This window comes from Symphalangus syndactylus, chromosome 4 (assembly GCF_028878055.3).
Source record: "Symphalangus syndactylus isolate Jambi chromosome 4, NHGRI_mSymSyn1-v2.1_pri, whole genome shotgun sequence".
Classification (NCBI taxonomy): Eukaryota; Metazoa; Chordata; class Mammalia; order Primates; family Hylobatidae; genus Symphalangus; species Symphalangus syndactylus.
The window spans coordinates 115523080-115542575 of record NC_072426.2 but is presented as its reverse complement, the minus strand read 5'-3'; the positions used below and the strand labels follow the sequence as shown (position 1 = coordinate 115542575).

The following is a 19496-nucleotide window of genomic DNA, read 5'->3' as shown; positions in this document are numbered from 1 at the left end:
ATCTACTTTCCACATTCCCATCAAAGAGTAGTTTCCTAAAGTTCAAAAATGGTCATGTCTCTCCCCAGTACATACAGAGTAATTTTAAAATTACCTAGAATTTAGGGGCCTCTGCCGTTTCAGGATCCATCAGCTTTTCCTACCTTATTCCCTCCTCTTTCTTTTCACTCTAGCCTCTATTCAGTTTGGATTATTCACAGTTCCCTGCATATGTCTTTAGTTTTTCCTAATATCTTTGTTCATGCTGTTCTTTCCTTCTCCTGAGTTGATTACCCGCCTCCTTCAACTGTACTACAGTCATATATCTTTTAGGCACCGATTTGGCTTTCACAAGAACCCTTGGAGATGCCCATGAATCCCCAAGGCCAAGCTAATCCCTTTCTCCTCTGGGCCAGCACTTAGTTCTGGTGCTCTCACCACTGTCTTTGACTGTAGTTGATTTTAGTTTTAACAAAGGTCTAAAGCATCGTATATGCTCAACGAATATTGTTTCTAAAATTAAATTGGCATTCCAGGTCATCTTGTCAAACTTGTTCCTTAGCTTATAATAGAAGTTTAAGTTGATATAAATAACACTTTTTCTTATTATACAATCGTTATTACTAGAGCCCAGATTTGGAAAGGTAGGGGAGCAGAGTAGTTTGGCCCTTCTCAAAGTTTGTTTTGTAGAATATTGGTTTACACATTTTTTTTTTATTACCAATAAAGTTGCAGGGTGAAGTATTGAAAATGCTCCTTCTTTTGCTCACCTCCTCAAAAAAGGCTTTCCCTGATCAACTTATTGAAAAAAAGCCCTCACCGCTCACTGCTTTCAAGCCCTTTGCACTCATATTTTTCCTCAGGGCTTATTACCTAAAATAAAATGTATATTTGTTTGCTTACGGTCTGCCTTTTTGACTAGAATACAAATTTCATGAAAATAGGAATTTATCTCCTTTACTTTTGTATCCAGGTTACTTAAAGCCTAGCACAATGCAGATGCTTAATTAACATCTCTTGACTAAGTAAGTACATTAGAAATTCTGTTTGAGTTTTCTAACCCAGCGTTTCCCAGCTTATTTAATTACACATATTTTGGGAAATATTTCATGGAGTTGTATTCCCTATTCTTAGATGGGCTGAGAGGTAAAGGTCAAAAATGGAAAGAGATTAATAAAGATTCACAGCCAGGTTGCTGTAACTTACAGTGGGACAGTACCAATTTTAGAAAAGAAAAATGTTCAGTATTAGAAAAACAAGAGGAAGTAGCCATCTGGAAACTAGATGGACCTCTTTATTAACTCTGAGTAGATACTGAAGTTCTGGGAAGCCAGTTGTAATGCTTTCTCAATGACCATAATCAGAAATAGTATGTTGGATGCAAAATCTAGTTCCAGGTATTTGAAAATTATTAAGGTTATTAGAAATTAAAAGGCCAGCACAAAGGCATTCTGGCATGATCATTTCGACAGTCTTTGGTGTTAATTAAATGTTCCTAATTAGTAGTGTTGTGTTTATATGTTCATTGGAAGGCTTTAAACCAAATTACCCTGTGAAGAAGGGATCAGTTCAGGAGATGTATACACTGCATTAACATTTATATAGGTATGTACACTCTTGAGATTTTCATAACATTGGGCTTTAAAATTATATGCAAAGATGCTACTTCAAACACACTTAGCAGCACAGGTGTTCTAATTTATTTTGACAGTAATCATTAGGTGCTCAGAAATTCAATTTTAGCTTTATTTTCCTACTAAAGGACTGAGAACATATTGCAAAAATTTCTGATTGTGTCACAAAATGGAAAGGTGAATTTTCTAACTGGGTTACTTTCCTACATTCCCTACATCCTGCCCCTAAACACCTTTCTCTTCAGTTTCACATTCAGATGAATCGGAGAATGGTTTGTGGCTGTGGACTCTGACTAAGGACTTTTTGATAATCAGTGAAACTTATCTATTATATGGCTAATATCTAACCCTGAAATATCTTTTGTTCTCCTGAGAAACAACAAAAAAAAGATGAGAAATATTCCATATTGTTCTTGGATCTTCCCTACTTACCCCTTTCTCTGTGCCTCTAAGCATCCTCATCTCATATATCCTAAAACAGTTCCATCAATCTTATTGGCTGGGTGAGATTCTGTGCTTTTTTTCTTTCACTATCAATCAGTTCTCTGAACACAGTAGTTTCCATAGAATAGAATGCTGCCTTCCATTTCTTCATTCATCAGCTGCTTGTAACCTAATCCGTATTCCTAAAATTCGACTGAAAGTCACAAGCTACAAATCACAAAATCATGGAATCCGGTGAACTTGTTTCCTTTGTAGCCTCCTTGCTCCACCTGCAGCATTTGACACATACGTACAGAGTAAGTCTATGAACCTGTGACTGTTTTCTATGTCACTCCTTACTACCTGCCTTCTTCTCTAGCCATACAAATGTAAGCATTCCCCCAGAGTTTTGCCCTCAACCCTTGTCTGTGTGATGTATTCTCTACATGGATGATTTCATCCAATTAACCTACTTTTTGCATGAAATACAAGGAATAGATCCATGGCATAGATCCTGTCCGAACCTGCCTTTTTATTATCCATATCTAACTAAAGTCATGCATCAAACTTAGCATGTTTAAATATAATGTATTTTTTCTAAAACCTAATAATTTTTTTAATTTTTTCTCTTTCTGATCTTCTAAAATCTTAATTGTCCTCTATTTTTAAATTACTTCTGTTTTAGAATCTGTAACTTCCTTGCCTTTCTTCTTCATTCCCCACTTCAAGCCCTCACCATTTCTTGCCTTTACTATTGCAGTAGCCTCCTAATTGGCCTCCATGTCCCTAGTTGATTCAATTCTTGTCCCTCAGTCCTGGCTCAAGCCACCCTACTTATTCATGCTAGGTGCCATCCTACAACACAGCTAATGCCACCACTTTGCTGCCCATGAGTCTTCAGTGTTTGCCCACCCTACATGTAGAGAATGATGTCTAAATGTTTGTCATCAACCACAAACATTTACAACATAGCCTCATCTCATTTTATTGAATTTCTTATAGAAAATGTTTTAGAAAATGTATAAAATAGATAAGCAACAAAAAATATCCTAGCATTTAATTTTCCTTTCTTCAGTTTTTTTTTTTTTTTTTTTTTTTTTTTTTTTTTGCTTCCTCATCATTATAACCAAAGCTAGCTGTGGATCATTCCCGAATACATCTGCCATTCTTCTTTCCATGCCTTTCCATGTTATTTGTACCCCTCTATCTCACCTAATTTCTAATCCTTGAAACCCTATCCGGCCTTCACTATACATCACAACATTCTATTTCTCTAAGAAAACTTCCCTGGTGTTTGAATCTTTGTAGAAGAAATTAATGATGATATATGTAAAGCATTTTGAGCTATACCTTGGAAGTTATTCCTCTCTGGTATATTTTATATTTTGCCTTTTTCATAGTCATGTAACTGCTGTTCTTTTTAAGCCATGTACATGTTATTCCAAAACTAAGCCTTAAGATTCTTAAATGTATCTTACTCTCTTTCTCTAGGATTTGCATCACTTCCAGGAGTTGATAACATAAATTTTAGCATCATGATGTTTGCATGGTATAGTGGAATTAAAGAGAAAAGTTAGGAAATAGAAGTGGGAAAAGAATAAAGGTGGAGGAAAGGGAGAGACCCTGTCCTTTTAGGGAGATGATGAATCCTCTAATACTTCCAAGGACAAAAACTTCAAGTTGATTCTTTTGGAAGGTCTGACTTAAAAGAGTTGAGGTTAATATTTGAAAATATACAACACTGGGAATGGTGGTGTCTGTGTTTGATGTTGAGCCAGTTCATAGCTCCTTCCATTTCAGATGCAGCAAAAAAGAAGAGAAGCAAGATTCTATCACTGAGAGAAGTTGGTAGCATTCAAGCCTAATAGAGTCGTCTGGGTGCAGTGGCTCATGCCTGTAATCCCAGCACTTTGGGAGGCTGAGGTGGGCAAATCACAAGGTCAGGAGTTCGAGACCAGCTTGACCAACATGGTGAAATCCCATCTCTACTAAAAATACAAAAATTAGCCGGTCATGAGGGCACATGCCTGTAATTCCAGCTACTCAGGAGGCTGAGGCAGGAGAATCGCTTGAACCCGGGAGGGGGAGGTTGCAGTGAGTCGAGATCACACCACTGCACTCCAACCCGGGTAAGAGAGCGAGACTGTCTCAAAAACAAACAAAAAAAACAAACGAAAAAACAAAAACAAAAAAAATTGGCAGTGGAAAAGGGGGTTGAAAAACTTGAGAAACAAGTTTAAAAACAAGAGATTGTGCAGAAAGAGGCAGTAGATAAACTTCCTCCTTGAGATTCAAGAGCTTCAATCTCTTGGTGATGAGCAGTTGAAAATATTTCCACTTTCCTGCAGTTGGATAAGCACCACTGCTATTTTGACAAGCTTGGCTCCCTGTTCATAGCTAGGATACAGCTGAATTTTGGTTCCATGAAAGCTCTTCGGGAAGTATTTTTACTATGCCACTAGCATTGTGCATTGGTTGCTTTGCTGTGTGTCTAAATGGATATGTTAGGAGTTAGTGAAACTTAATAGAGGAGCAAGCATGGTAAAAGACAGGAAAACAGCTTCTGACAGTAGGAGAACAAGTGACGGTAGATGACAGGCAGTAGTGGAGATCTTGCTGAATGGTCTGACTCGTTGATGGATGGCTATGGAGTATAGAGAATACAGAAGCATCAAGGAGGACTGACGTGTTTAAGACAGATGTCTGAGAGTGGGTGAGTGTCATTTCCTGTGATAGAAAGAAAGGGAAGAGCTGATCTGAGGCGGCAGCAGAGTAAGCAGGACTTAAATTATGTTTTAGCCTTGTTACCCTAACATGTCTGTTAGACAGCTAAGTGGAAATGCAGTACATGTGTCTGTAATGCAGCATCAAATGACATTAAAGTCTGGAACTGTTTGAACTAAATAAAATATACGTAAAACAAAGGATGCTGTGCTGAATCCTGAGGCATTTCAATATTAGAGAAAAAAGAGCCAGAACTGAGCAATGGCAAGGTACTCACTGTCTGTGTAAGAACTGCGATTTGGCACAGGAAGAGAAACAAAAGGGTTATTATTATTATTATTATTTTGAGATGGAGTTTTGCTCTTGTTGCCCAGGCTGGAGTGCAATGACGTGATCTCGGCTCACTGCAACCTCCGCCTCACAGGTTCAAGTGATTCTCTTGCCTCAACCTCCTGAGTAGCTGTGATTACAGGTGCCCGCTACCAAGACCAGCTAATTTTTGTATTTGTAGTAGAGGCGTGGTTTCACCAGGTTGGTCAGGCTGGTCTCAAACTCCTGACCTCAGGTGATCTGCCCACCTCAGCCTCCCAAAGTGCTGGGATTACAGGCATAAGCCACCGTACCTGGCAAAAGGGATATTAAATTTTTTATTTGTTTATTTTTACTATTGAGCATGTTCTGAGTACCTTTACGTAATTCTCACAATAATCCTATGGGATGGATGTTAACATTCTCATTTTAAGGGGAAGAACTTCAGACTTAATGGAGTTAGATAATAGGAAGATGAGCTAATTATTTTTGTTATTGATTTCTGCTAAATTTCCCAGGCTACTTTCAGAACTTAGGCTATAATCTAAGGTACATGTGGACTTTTATTTTTATTTGGGAGCTAAGAGCAGCCCTGGAGTCAGCCTGCCTTCTCAGCTAGGTTTCTTGCTTCATAAGGGAAGCCAGGTGTTGTGATGAATTTACCTCCTATTCTCTGACTAGTGCTTATCAAGAATAGAATCAGAAGGCTTAGACAGTAATTTTACATGTTAATGTCCTCTTAACTAGGAATTAAAATTATCCCAAACTCCAGGAGAATGACAAACTAGAGCAGTGAAACATGATTGTTCACATTTTAAAGTACCTTAGCAACAAACACACCTACAGAATGTTTAAGACACTAGTCTCCTTCCTTTTATCTGACTGTTATTTTCAAGCAATTAAAACTAAGTCATCTTGTTGGAGTTTCTGTACAGAGAAAAGCATAATTACGTGGTATTGGAACCAGAAAATGAGTTCTAGACCTATATCTATATATCTATTTCTTTGTAGAAATCCCCTATTTATCTTTCTACTAACTATGTCAGATATGTATTTTTGTTTTCTTTAATTTCTTTCAAAAATTTTTCTTTCAACAAGCTTCATTGCATATTTCACAGCTCCTATCTAGCCAAGCAGGTGGAAAGTCAATCTCTATTATTTTACACTCTCCTCCAGCCACAAGTCTTCCCTTGCACTGAGCTTTGAGACTTTTCTGTATCAGTTATTAGCCACTGATGTGCCCATTTCCTATACATCATGGTACCATCGCGCCTTTTCATTTCACTGTATCCAAGCCTAACTCAATACAGGAGAATCTTTGGGGAAGCTGACTAATGACCAAGGGTCAGCCATGCATCCTGCAGTATCCCCTGCTATTGGGCTCCCTCACCAGGCAAGTGAACAATGAACAAGGCTTCACCCTCTTGGACAAACTCTGCCCCTTGTCTTCTCTCCTGTCACTGCTGTATCTGTGTTTGTCCCTCTCCTTCCTCCCTCCTCTTCTTCCTTGTTTTTCTTTTGTGTTTCTCTTTGTCTGTCTATCTTGAAAGATCCTTTTATTCTGTATTATCCCCCCCAATGGAAACTTCAAATTTTCTGTCATGAATAAAGGATAAATTAATTTAGTTCAGGCAGCTGTTGCTTCCAGTACTGTTAAAATTCCCTTGGGCACACGTTTTAAACAATAGCCTAAAAAAGTAAGAAGAAAAAAAAAGAGCAAAATAAAAATTGATATATCAAAAATTTTACATCTTACATATATTTAAATACAGTGATCATATCACATATTAGCATTCTTTTATGCAAACAAAACTAACCTTAAACACTTCACAAGTTTTTTTTTTCTTGGTCCTTTAATCATTTGTGATATTTCTCTGTAGGCTTGATCCAAATATTTTCCTTTCTAAAATTCAAAGATCAAAACTAGAATCAGTTCTTTGAAATGATTTAATGGAAGCAATTATACTCTCAACTCATTATGTCTCTTTCATTTTTCCTTTTTTCTGAATAAAGCACTTTTTAAAATTTCATACCAGGCCACTTTCCTAACTGAGTTATAATTCTGGCCATAGGTACTTCTTTTCTCTTCAAAGCAATGTTTAGACATCCTCTGAAATTATTATTACTTAGTACCTGGCTTCTTCTGATGAGAGGATATTCCTATTTTCTAGGAATTTTATAAAACAAAAACATTGAACTGGAACAAAAGGTATAAAAAGTGATAGTGAAAAATTAATACATTTAAATATATTCATGTTTTGTTTTCATTTTCAATATTGAAGTTGAAAATAGATAAGACTGAGCATGAACAATTTTAGAGACCAAATACAATTTCAGCATGCTTGGTATTCTTCGAATTTGCCCCCAACTCCACTATCTCTTATTGAACAGTCAAGTATTCTATTAGTAGAAAAAATATGCATCTCTGGAGTACTGCAGTTATGTTTTCATAGGATCAAAGAATCACAGGAAAGTAAAGATGAAAGTAATTTTAGAGGTCACTGAATCTAATCTTACAACTGGCAGGAAACCACATCTCCCTGCTTCTGAGAGGTGGCAAAAAACCTGTGCTTAAGGGATCTCAATCATGAAGTGAAAGGAATATGGTTTTTTCATTAGACAGACAGGGATAAAAGCCCTGATCTGCTACTCGATCAAATTTTGAAACCATTTTGAGCTTATACAAAAAATAATACCAACCAGTATGACTGCTTGCAGTAAATGAAAAAAATAATATCTAAAATATCTAAAAAGACATCGTATTGCATGAAAGGACATGATACATAGGCGATCTCCTCTCCCTACTTCACACACTTCTGCTCCTTTCCAAGGCAGCCTACGCCTCACACTACATAGCATTTGATTATTTGAAATCAACAACCACTTAATCATAAAGTTTCCTCTTCTCCAGTGCAGTGGATTTTTCTCATTCTCAATGTCTTCAGTCTTTCCTGATCTGCCAGGTTTCCCCAACCCCACTATCATCACCTTTGTTACCATGCTCTGGTATCCTCTAGTTTACAGGAACCCTTCGCTTAGAATACCATGTCAAGAAAAGCACACATATGGGTAGAACTCACAACTCCCATGAGTGGGCATTTTGCTTAATGTTACCCAAGATTGCTCTTTCTTTTGTAGCAAACGTGTCCATAATCATTAGAAACAGTCTATGATATTCAAAGCAGTGACACTGGCTTATGTCTTTTGAGTAATTTCCTCATTTAGGGGCTTTTCCTGTGATTAACATAATATATTCTAAATTATATTCTGAAATCCAGTTAGAAGAGAAGACGGTTTACATGGGGCTGGGGATCCTGTGGCCACATAGGCTATGCTTACATCTAGGCCAGTGAGAATTATCTGACTCGTGATATTCTTTTATTAAAATTTTCACAACATTTAAATAGTTGCAGTTTTTGAAAAGTCCTGAAACTCTACTTTTAATATTCTAATTATAAATATAATCTTTGGAAAGCTTAGGTAAGATAACAAATTATCTAGAGTATTTTGAGTTATTTAACTTCCTGGACATTGATCTAAACTGAAAACGAAAATCCTCCTCCATTTCCTATCAGACTATGATGTAAGCATACTGTGAATTAGGGAAACTACCTTCTCAAGATTCTTTACTGTTACTATGGAACCTTAAGAAAGATTTTTAAATTTATTTCCTCATCTAGAAAATGTGTACATTCAACTCAAAGACTTTTTAAAGGCATTTTTACATCTGAGATTCTATGATCCTTTGATTTCTTGTGCCACACTCACAGCTCTTATTGATACCAGATTCATTATATCCATTTTTACACAGATCTGCAGGGTTTAAATCTGATACAATTCAACTGTCCAGGGCCTGAAACATGGTACTGTATTAATATTGATCCATCAGATGAATGTTGAGTCAAATAAAGCTCTGCAAGATATTGGCTCTAAAATCCTGGCTCGTAATTTCAGGATGGTATACCCATAGCTTCAAACTTGAAGCATGTAATTAAATGTGAAATGCTCTCATTTTATCATGGGAGGAAATCAGGTTGGTGGTCAGAAGATTTTTCAATTCCGTTTTAATTGGTAATTTTCCTTTGGGAAGCTTGAATAGCTATAGTTAAAGGAATAAGATATCAAATAGCAAACCTATTAATGAATAACTACCCAGCAGGAGAAGATAGGAAGACTGACTTTTATTTTTAGAAGTCAGAATGATTTGAGAGAGTATCTGTGATGGGTGTGACTTGTGATCTAGGATACAGCATAGATACTTGCAGAAAAGAAAGTGAAATAAGCAAATGTCATCAAGTCATGCACGTTGGATTATATTTATGGATATATCTCCTCATGTAGGCAGTGATGTGTTTAAAAGTGAGACATGTCTTTTTACTTGTTTCTATTTTAAGTGACTGCTTTGACAGGTCTTAAAAAAAATAAATAAAAAAGATCGTTTTCTATCCTGCAGATTTAGCAACTGCCCTTAAGTGTCTGATCTTGTCACATTTTCAGTGGAAACAACATTGTGATTTGCTTCCACGGTGATGGCCAAAACTAATGACATTGGAATGCCAGAGTACCTTGCAAGCTACTGATTATTTGTCATAATCTCCTAGTGAGGAAGTTACTAATGTTATTACTTAAAACATCCCTTGCATTTTGCACTTGCAGGGCACTTACAGATTCATTGGTGGCCATGAAGAAATGACCATTTGTACTATCTTAGTAGGAAGCAAGGAAGCAGTCCCAAAGTCACGTGTCTCCGCTCTGATACAGTCATGGGGCTCAAGCTTTAGGTTCTGAAGCAGCCTCCTAGGCCATGTTGCTTTAAATTCCAGCTGAATATAGGATGATTACGTGTGAGACATCTTTAATGTGTTATTCTAATTTCCAGAGATGGGAGTTGTTAACAACAAATTAATTCCATTGTAAAACTGCCCCTCTACAACAAAAACAAAAACCTTTTAATTTAGTGATTTTCACTTCGAAGACATATACAACACGTAGACTGGAAAATTTTAAGTATTCTTTGGCATTTGTAGAAAATAAAGCCACCTGGCATAAATTAGTCCCCTATATTTGGAGTAAGGACCATCCTAAGATATTTTCAAATTACTTTTCAGACTTTTGAATACTCTACTCCTCAGCCAGGAGGAATATCTGCAGGGTGGCTCCACTGAGAAAGAGTATTTCTCTACTATTATGTTGATAAATTGTGGCCAATATGTTAAGCTACATTTATAATCAGCATGTGATATTTATGCTATGATGATTGATTGATTGGTTGATAGATGATTCTATACTTCTCTCCTAGCAGGAGACATTGAAAAGAAATGAAGATTTCAATAAAGTTAAGATTTGCTACACATAACCTTCACCTTAAAACTAGACAGATTAGGAGGTAGTGCTAGGATAATATTAATGATAATAGCAACCACAATACACAGGGAAAAAAAATCAAATACCCCACGTTTTCACTTATAAGTGGGAGCTAAACATTTAGCACCCACGGACATAAACATAGGAACAATAGACACTGCATACTATTAGAGGGGAAAGGGAAGGAGGGGAGGGTGGTTGAAAATCTACCTTTTGGGTACTAAGCTCACTGTCCAGGTACAATATAGCCAAATAGCAAACCTATTCATATGAGCCCCTGTATCTAAAATGAAAGTTGAAAGATTTTTAAAAAAAGAACTATATCTTGCCTCCTCCTGCCCCTCTCCCTACCTCCCCAACACATGCCTGCATGCATGTTCTGTGACTGAGCCCCCTCCACAGCTGGCTGTGGGTGGAATGAACTTCTTTGAAAAGAGTTTTCTCCTCATTGCCAGAATTGTTCAAGCATGAGATAGGCCAGTTATTTTCAACTGTTCTTTGCACCAGACCACAGCATGATTGATTTGGTATAATTCAAATTGCTGGGTCATCTGCTTGAAATAATTATGACTATTGTTTACCCAAATATGGCTTGGGGTGGTACATAAATACTTTCTTCTGTAGAGACATAAACAATTGCTACTGGTAAGATCAAGCTGCGCGTACTGGCCCTCTGCTCCTCCACCCACCGCCTGGTACATCCACTTTTGAACACCAGTGGGCTAGGTTAGTGGCTTACAACCTGGTTTGATTATACATTTCTACCAGTTAAAAAGGTTCCAGGTGAATAGTATCTTTATCTAGTTAAAAAGATTCTAGAGAAATACATTTTAAAAGGTGCCAATGTAGGCGCACAAAATATCTTGGCTCACAGCATCTGTCCCATTGAACCCACCTCTGGGACTTTGCAAGCCAGCTCTTTTTGTGCACCTACGTTGGGACGATCTCATTGATCCTAACTTCACTTTCCAAGAAGGGAAATGGAGGCTTGAAGAGACAAATCAAATCTCTCAAGCAGGCAGAACTAAGAGGCCAGGTAGAATCTGAAGGCAGACTTTTGGCCTCCAGATCCCTCGTATTTAGCCAAGTGGGGCTGCTGGCCTGCCTCCTCGTGTTGATGTGAGCCTTAGACAAATCCTCCTGTGCCAGGCTTGATGCCGAGTGCTTCTAAGAGGTAGAAAGATGAGCCAGACAGGGAGACACAGACACAGACCTGGAGGGCTTCCTGGAAGCAGTGGTACTTGATGGAGCTATGCAAGAAGTGAGGAGGGCAAACTGGTCAGAGATGGTTTATATGTGTATGTGTTCCAGGTGACAGAATTGGTACACATAGGGATGAGGGTGCCCCAGCCAGGAGGGTTTAACTTCATCAGCAGGCCTAGAAAAGCCATGAAAGCTTCCAGCAGGAAACTGATGCTACTAGAGCCATACTTTAGAAAGGACAGGGGAAGTTAGTTATGAGTAACAAGGGTGAGAATGAGCATGAGCGGGACTGGAGTGGCTAGGAGGAGGTGCCTGGTGCTTTGAGCAGGGGACATCATAAAATAAATATATGGTTTCCTGACCATATGTGGTCTGGATACAAGTGAAGGGGTCCGGTGTGACTCTTGATGTCTATGAAGGTAGACTAGCAGGGATAGAGGAAGGGTGGCAGTGGTGAGCCTGGCTGTGCAGGCTGTGATCAGTCAGGCTGTGGGGAACTGAGGGCTGGAAGGGAGTTGGGCATTGTTTATGGGGGTTGCATGAATAATAGAATTCCTGATGGAGACAGGAGATGTGGAGAGAGAGAGGTAAGAGGGGATCATGGGGGCAGAGTGAAGTATGAAATACAAAGAGCCAGGGCCCAGCCTCTCTGCTAGGCCAGCAGTGACATTCGGGCCGGATGATTGTGGCAGGGATTGTCCTATGCATTGCAGGATGTTGAACAACATCCCTGGGCCCCACCTACTAAGATGCCAGTAGTAGTACCCCCACTGCTATAGTTACAACAACCAACAGTCCTTCCAGATATTGCCCAATGTCCCTGGGTAACATCACTTAGTTGTAAACTACTGTCTTAAAGATAAACGATAAAAAGGTGAGATAGATAGGTTATAGTCGATATATTTATATGTACATACAGAGTCTCATGCTAAAGCAGGGTCTCTCAGTCTCAGCACTGTCAATATTCGGGGCTGAATGTTTACCATGGACTGTACAGTAACCAAACTGTTGACTTTATTCCCTGAAATGTTAGCTGACTGGCCTGATAAGTAGAGTATCAGTACTCAATAAGAATGAAGTAGAGGCCAGGCACAGTGGCTAATGCCTGTAATCCCAGCTCTTTGGGAGGCTGAGGCAGGAGGATTGCTTGAGCCTAGGAGTTCGAGACAAGCCTGGGCAACATGGTGAAACCCTATCTCTATAAAAAATACAAAAGTTAGCCGGGCATGGTGGCGCACACTTATAGTCCCAGCTACTCGGGAGGATCACTTGAGCTCGAGAGATAGAGGCTGCAGTAGGCCATGATCACGCCACTGCACTACAACCTGAGTGACAGAGAATCTGTCTCAAAAAAAAAAAAAAATGAAATGGAAAACTTAGGAGATGAAAAGCTGAAGGCATGCTCTTTCTTGAAAATCTATCAGACCTGGAAGGAAAACCATGTATGAAAAACCTCAAAGGAAGTTGAGGAATGCGCAGAATGACCTCTAGAGGTTCCTTTCAGCACTAATGATCACTGAAGGAGACTTACAGACTCTCGTGAACTGACCCCAACCAGGTGTTGGCTTGCTGCTTTTTTCCCCTACGTTGGCCGGCGCTGTCACAACACTCACTACAGCAACTCCTTCCAACCCTGCCTTGCCCTCAGCCTCTGCTGCTGGAAATGACCACTGGCGCATGGTCCAGAGGGTGTGGCTGGCACAGTGGAGGGGGAATGTGCCTGACTTGTATAGAAAGGCAGCGGCTGGGCAAAACACACAACGTGGGCAGAACTGACTTTATGGACCAGCCTTCCATGTGAAATTTGGCTTTTCCCTCTTTGCTGAATTGGCCAGGTTGACAATGGTTACCCCTGGATTACAGGAAGGGCATGTGCTACAAAGCCTCCTTGGAGACCCACGTGGCCCTCAGATGAACAATTGTTCAGATTCCTTTTCTTTTTCTTTTCCACGGGAATAAGGATTCCTCTCTGCAATGTACATGTTTTAGGCTTTTTTATTTTCTTGCTACTCCCAAGGGCCTGGTGATATTTTTCTTTACCATGCATTAAACAGAATCTGTGAGTCTTTTCTGGAGAAAAAACAAAAAAAAAAGGCAGGAGGGAACATAGTAGTTAAAAAGTTTCTAGGTACACTACCAAGATGTACCTATTTATTGATATGCAAATGGCATAAGTTATTGAATGCTTGCTATAGGCATTCTCTAAGAACTTTGTAAGAATGGACTCACATGAGCTACTTCATAACAGTTCTATGACGCAGGTATTGTTATTATCACCACTTTACAGATAAGGAAATAGAGACATGACATACTGAATGACATGATCAATGCCACTCAACTAGCAAGTGACAGAACCAAGCTTGAAACAGCTGGTCTGACTCCAGAGTCTGTGCTCTGATCTATATCACAGCTGTTTCTATATGTGTTATTCTACTAATATATACTGTTTGAAATACATGAAAAAGAATAATTTTAATAGAATGGGATACATATTGGCAATATTGAAGTTCTCATACTTTTGTCCTCTGCTCCAACGAGCCATCTAGAACCACCTCAGATCTATGTGCCCTCCTTCCAAGATCATCATCTTGGGGGGTTCTTATAGGGGAAATTCAAACTGCTACCCTCAGGGGTCTTAGTGTCCTTGTCTCTGTTCGGATTCTGTAATGGAAATGGGGTCCATAACTGTACAGTCTCTCCTCCAGTTTGGTCTGCCATCCGCTAGTTCAGGTCACTTCCCTCCCTACCTCTCTGCTGCCCCTGGTAGCCTGTGCTTTCCCACTGAGACCCAGCCAGGCAGAAAACACCCTCCCAGTATTCCTTCATGCCCCTTTGTCCTTCAGCCTAAACTTTCCAGTCCCATTATATCAGGAAGTTGCTAGGTAATACACTGGCTCAATGAAAAAATTAATTTGAACATCCACATCACTCTTTCCCTTTCTATCTTCAATCTGTGATCACATGTTACCTTCTTGTGAGAACTTCTCTAACTTTCCTATTTAAAATTCTCTGTCTGTCTCTCTCACACACACACACATATGAATCTTTTCCTGCTTTACTTTTCTTCATGGCACTTTTATCAGATGTTATTCTTATTTTTGTATTCCTGCTCGTCCAACTCAAAAATAAACATTTTTGAAATCTCTATCTGATGTATCCAACCTTGTATTCCCGGTGCCTACACAGCAGCAATTGGTTCATAGTAGACGCTAAAAACTTTGGGTTGAACAAATGAATAAACTCCTTCTCTGGGATTAACAATTAGGGATTTGAAGCCAATAGAAGAAATAATGTAAGGGGAGCTTTTCTTAGTCACATTCCAAAATATAAATGCCTAAAATACTGTACATTTTCAACCTGGTGTGCTGGAAAATGTTGAATAGTAACCAAGTTACTCATACAATTGACAATAGGAATAAATGCAAATCCAAAATAAACCCCCTTTTGCTCAGTAAACCATTTGTTTTCCAGGCAATCTTTTACTTTGTCACTGATTACATAGTCCTTAGATTCTACCAAACCATGAGGATATAACAGAGCACAGCACAACATGGTTGATTTGGTGTTTTAAACTAATTCATATTGTATGAAATAATTATGATATTTGTGTAAATGCTGACACTGGTGTGGTCAATGCCTGGTCAAAAATTTCTTTATAGGACTTGTTTGGGGATTGCAAAGGGCTAGAAATCTGCCATGGCTAAGGAGCTTCGTTAGAAGTTTCCTTTGAAAAGTTCCACTTTTCATAAGACTGAGCCACAATCAGTTTTTTGCCTGAAAACATAGAAGAGCTAATAGAGAATATGCCACTCCTTAACCACTGAATGTGATTGAAATTCTTAATACTCTGAATACTGATGAACTAGAGCATGATTATTTTATTTTCAATTTATATCAATATGGTATATTTCAGACTGGCCATAATTGGAGCTGCTTTTAAGCAGAATTATAAACCAACCCCCTACTTTTTTTTATTTATACAGAAAGTAAACAATCTAGAAACAAAGTCTTATTTTCTGAGGTATCACTCTGTAAATATGGGTCTCTTTTCAGATGAGATGTCCATAGGAGATAGATTTGGCCCTATCTAAGGAAGATGAGCAGGAGGCAATATAATTTATGAGCTGAACTAACAGAAGGGTGCTGAGTTGGATTTTATTAAACTAATATTATGGCTGGCAAGGATGACATGTCAGATGTCTCACTCATTTTAAATATCGTGCCATTTCAATAAATCATTTTTATAACTTTAAATACGTTATATAGGTGCAATGCCAGTAGAGGGTATGTTTAAATATGCCAGACACATTGGTTTGCTTCACTACATCCTGTGTTGCTCATTTCATTTTCTAAAGATGTAGTTATCAGATTATTTTCATGAGCTAATCCATGTTTTAGTTGTGTTCAAAGTCTTGATTTGATGCTGTTATGCTTATTTGATTCTTCCTTGTACATACGTAATCAACCCATGTGAATATCATTACAGTGTTTCTCTTTTCCTTCTTGCACAAAGAGCTAAAGGATCTCCTGTTTTAATTCCTTTGCCCATGTAGTACAATGAGAAAACAATACACAGGATGCATTTGGGGAAATTTACCATAAGATTTCATCTGAAAGAGTTGTGTTATGTAAGATAATGCATTGTATTTCAGAATATTTAAGGCTGAATTTTTTTTACTGTGTGAACTGTATACTATTTTCTTCCCCCTCCCCCCCCCACATTCCCCTCATTTAACAGCAGACAAACCCAGGGAGCACTGAATGAATCCGATGATCCTGAAACAGGCTGTCTAACTGATAACAAGCCAACTTCTCGACACTTCTATCCTGTCGCCTTGCTGCTTGTCAGCTCACACCTGCTAGTTGTGTGGCTTATTTTAAGTCTGGCGTTACTCTTAGCCAAATACCAATAAGTTTTATGTTGTATTCCTTTTTCTCTTCTACAAATGACAATGAACTTTAAATTATGGGGACAATGCTGTAATATTTTTACATTTTCAAATTCACAGAATTTAAAAAAAATGTTTAAATTGTGTTTAGTTTGTTTTTCCTAAAATCTAAAAAACAAAAAGTACTATGCATTAAGTGGATTATTTTGCTCTTTTGTTCATGGATAAGTGTTTCCCACTGTTAACTAGCTCAAGAAGAATTTTTAAATTACTGTCTTTGGAATAAGACAAAGAACAGAATCCTGAAAGCTTGAAGTTCTGAACCTCCTGTCCTCATCCCATTAAATTTATTAAAGAAATTAAGACTGAATTTGCACAAACACTGAAACCCTGAGACAAGTTCTAGAGATGTGGGAGGTTGCAGACTTTATTTCCACTGTGCTAATATCATAGATGCCATCTGCTGATAGAAATTTTTTTTAACCTGTTTTACTTCTTCGCTGCAATTAACTCTTTTCTGTCAAGTAACTTTGTGGAGAGAATGGCTATTTATGTTTTGTAATTAAATTACCTGTTTGTATCTCTTGTTTGGGTTGATTTGGCTTTCAGAGGACTTTTCTATTCTTTTTAACTAGGTCTTGTTTGTGTCTTGATGTACCATTCCCAGCACTTGTGACTTTTGTACTGTCCGTGGACAAGCACTCTTCCTTTATAAAGCTGAGACTTGGCCCAGGCTGTTCAGAAAGCCATTTTCTCTCTTCCTTGCACAGCTAAAATAATAATAAAATTAAAATAGAGATGAAATTTTTCTTTAAAAATCTATAGGGCCAGACTTAATAAATTAAATGCCTTATTTCTAGAACCTGCATCCTTAGGGCTACATATAGATTTTAATGTGTTTTAAAGAGACTGAGAAATTAATTTGTGGAAATGTTATAAAAAGGCAGATATATTTATGAAACTAAAGTGGAACTGTATTGTGGAGCAAATTATATTTAAAGAGTTGTTTATTAAATTTTAAATGTCTGTTAAGAGTAAAGAGACTTAAATCATCTCTTTCAGAGGGCAATAATGGTATTGGGCCTGGCCTAGGATTTAATTTTGTAAGATGTATCATCACTTGTGGAAAAAAAAAATGTAGAGTTGAAACTTTGTTATTTTTACTTGGACGGTTGCTGCAACTCTGCATTAAACAAATAAAGCATATTTATTTATTCTGTGTTTCATGAAGTTGTACTTTTTCCCCTTTCACCAGAGAAGGATGCCGCATAGAGAATGTACTGAAGAATATCAAATGCAGAAAGTATGCTTTCAACATGCTACAGCTGATGGCTTTCCCCAAGTACTACAGACCTCCAGAGGGGACTTATGGAAAAGCTGACACCTAAGTTTACCAACATGTTAATAAACAGGAACACAAATACGTTTCAGTTGGATAATCTTCACCTTGGTCTTTTTTGTTTGTTTTTATTGTCATGAATTTGTGGTGGGGGAGATGATCACAGATGTTTGCCAAAATCTAGGAACTACTTGAATTCATTGTCAGCATATTGCTCTGAAAGAAATCCATTTTAAAAAATCTTTCTTACATGATTCAGTACTGTCATTTCTAGTTCTAAGCTCCTATGTGTTGAGCCTAGCTGATTGAGATTGGTTCACAAAGTGTAAATTTCATTCATGAGTATTTAAATGTTTCTGAGGAAACATGGATCATTTCAGTAGGACTAGGGGTGATTCACAGAGCACCACTCTCCATCCAAATGAAAGAGAGGAGAGGGGGAAAAGGAACAGATTTTTTTGTGATACAACTTAATAGCCTATGAGAACACAGTCAACCTGAGAATCAATGTACGGGATTAAAAAAAAATGTGTAGCCACTCAATTAGGTAGAGTTAACTCATGATCTGGAATACTGAGGCAGTTTGCAGGTATGTTCCACAATGATCTCTATCATCCAGTCAAGGTATGACTCCGCCTCTGCAACAGGCATATGCATGGAGTGAGTAAAGTGGTCAACAGACCTTTCAAAACCATGGCATCTTTTCAGAACTCTGACTTGGGTTGTGTGATCTAGCTGTGAACGTAGCAATATAGAACGTTTAATAGAATGATAAGCAAAACACTGCAAATGATCTAAAATTGCAAATAAAATAAAAATGAACAACATTTTGATACCCAAAATGAAAATTCCCATCAGCCTGAACTTTATGTTGTGAAGTTCATGAATGTCAGTGAGGTATCTCTGAGATGTTTTTTAGCAGTCATCTTGGTGTAAGCATGCAGTTATGGCATGGGTTTGTGTGTGTTAATAAGCCTTTAAAACATATGCAACCACAACAAATGATAAAGTAAAACAATTATTTTCTGTTGCCCTGAATTTCAAACTTGCCCTTGCCCTTACTCAGTAAAATAACATAAGTTTTCCGAAATCCCAAAGTAGAAGTTTCCTTAAAAAATCATCTTGTATAACACCAGTCACCCCCAATCACCCAGGAGATAGTTGCAGAATTTGAATTACAATCTCTTCTTACTTTCCTAGCCTGTGGCTTGTCCCTTCCCCAAATTGCTATGCTAAATATGCATGAAAATTGAGGGAGAATGCTAGTTAAAAAGAAATTAGGATTTATCACTGCAATTGAAACTAAGAATACAAAAGTCTGAACGAAACTTTTCTCCAAATTTTACGAATTCTTGTTCCTTTCTCATTAGAAGAGCATGCTATCCAAAGCATAAATCTCCCTTGAAAATAACAGAGGCTTATTAAGCCCTCTCTTAGCTATGATCAATGGATGATATTATGCCTCCCATAGCTAATGTGATAGCTCCTTGCCTAAGATTCCTGTTGAAATAAGGATTCTAGCCCCATGTTAAGTTTTTCAAATTACTACAAATTTTAGATAAGCATTTGGAGCTTTTTACACTAGAATTATCAATGTTTTTCTTTTAGCTAATTACCTGTGGGCATTATACT

The 19496-nt window shown here is 38.0% G+C and overlaps 1 protein-coding gene across 11 annotated transcripts in view; it reads left to right on the top strand.

Moving 5' to 3' along the window:
• The window catches only part of INPP4B (inositol polyphosphate-4-phosphatase type II B), an 849925-nt gene extending 831957 nt beyond the window's left edge, over nucleotides 1–17968 (top strand). For 7 of the 11 annotated variants that reach the window (XM_063637640.1, XM_055276001.2, XM_063637634.1 and 4 more), the window contains one exon: nucleotides 17781–17968. In XM_063637640.1, the coding sequence (XP_063493710.1) occupies nucleotides 17781–17913 (133 nt within the window). In that variant the 3' untranslated portion in view covers nucleotides 17914–17968. Of the gene's footprint in view, nucleotides 1–16374; nucleotides 17741–17780 lie in introns of those variants that run through there. The other 4 variants (XM_055275999.2, XM_055276002.2, XM_063637636.1 and 1 more) reach the window with 1 other exon arrangement.
• The last annotated feature ends 1528 nt before the right edge of the window (nucleotides 17969–19496 follow it).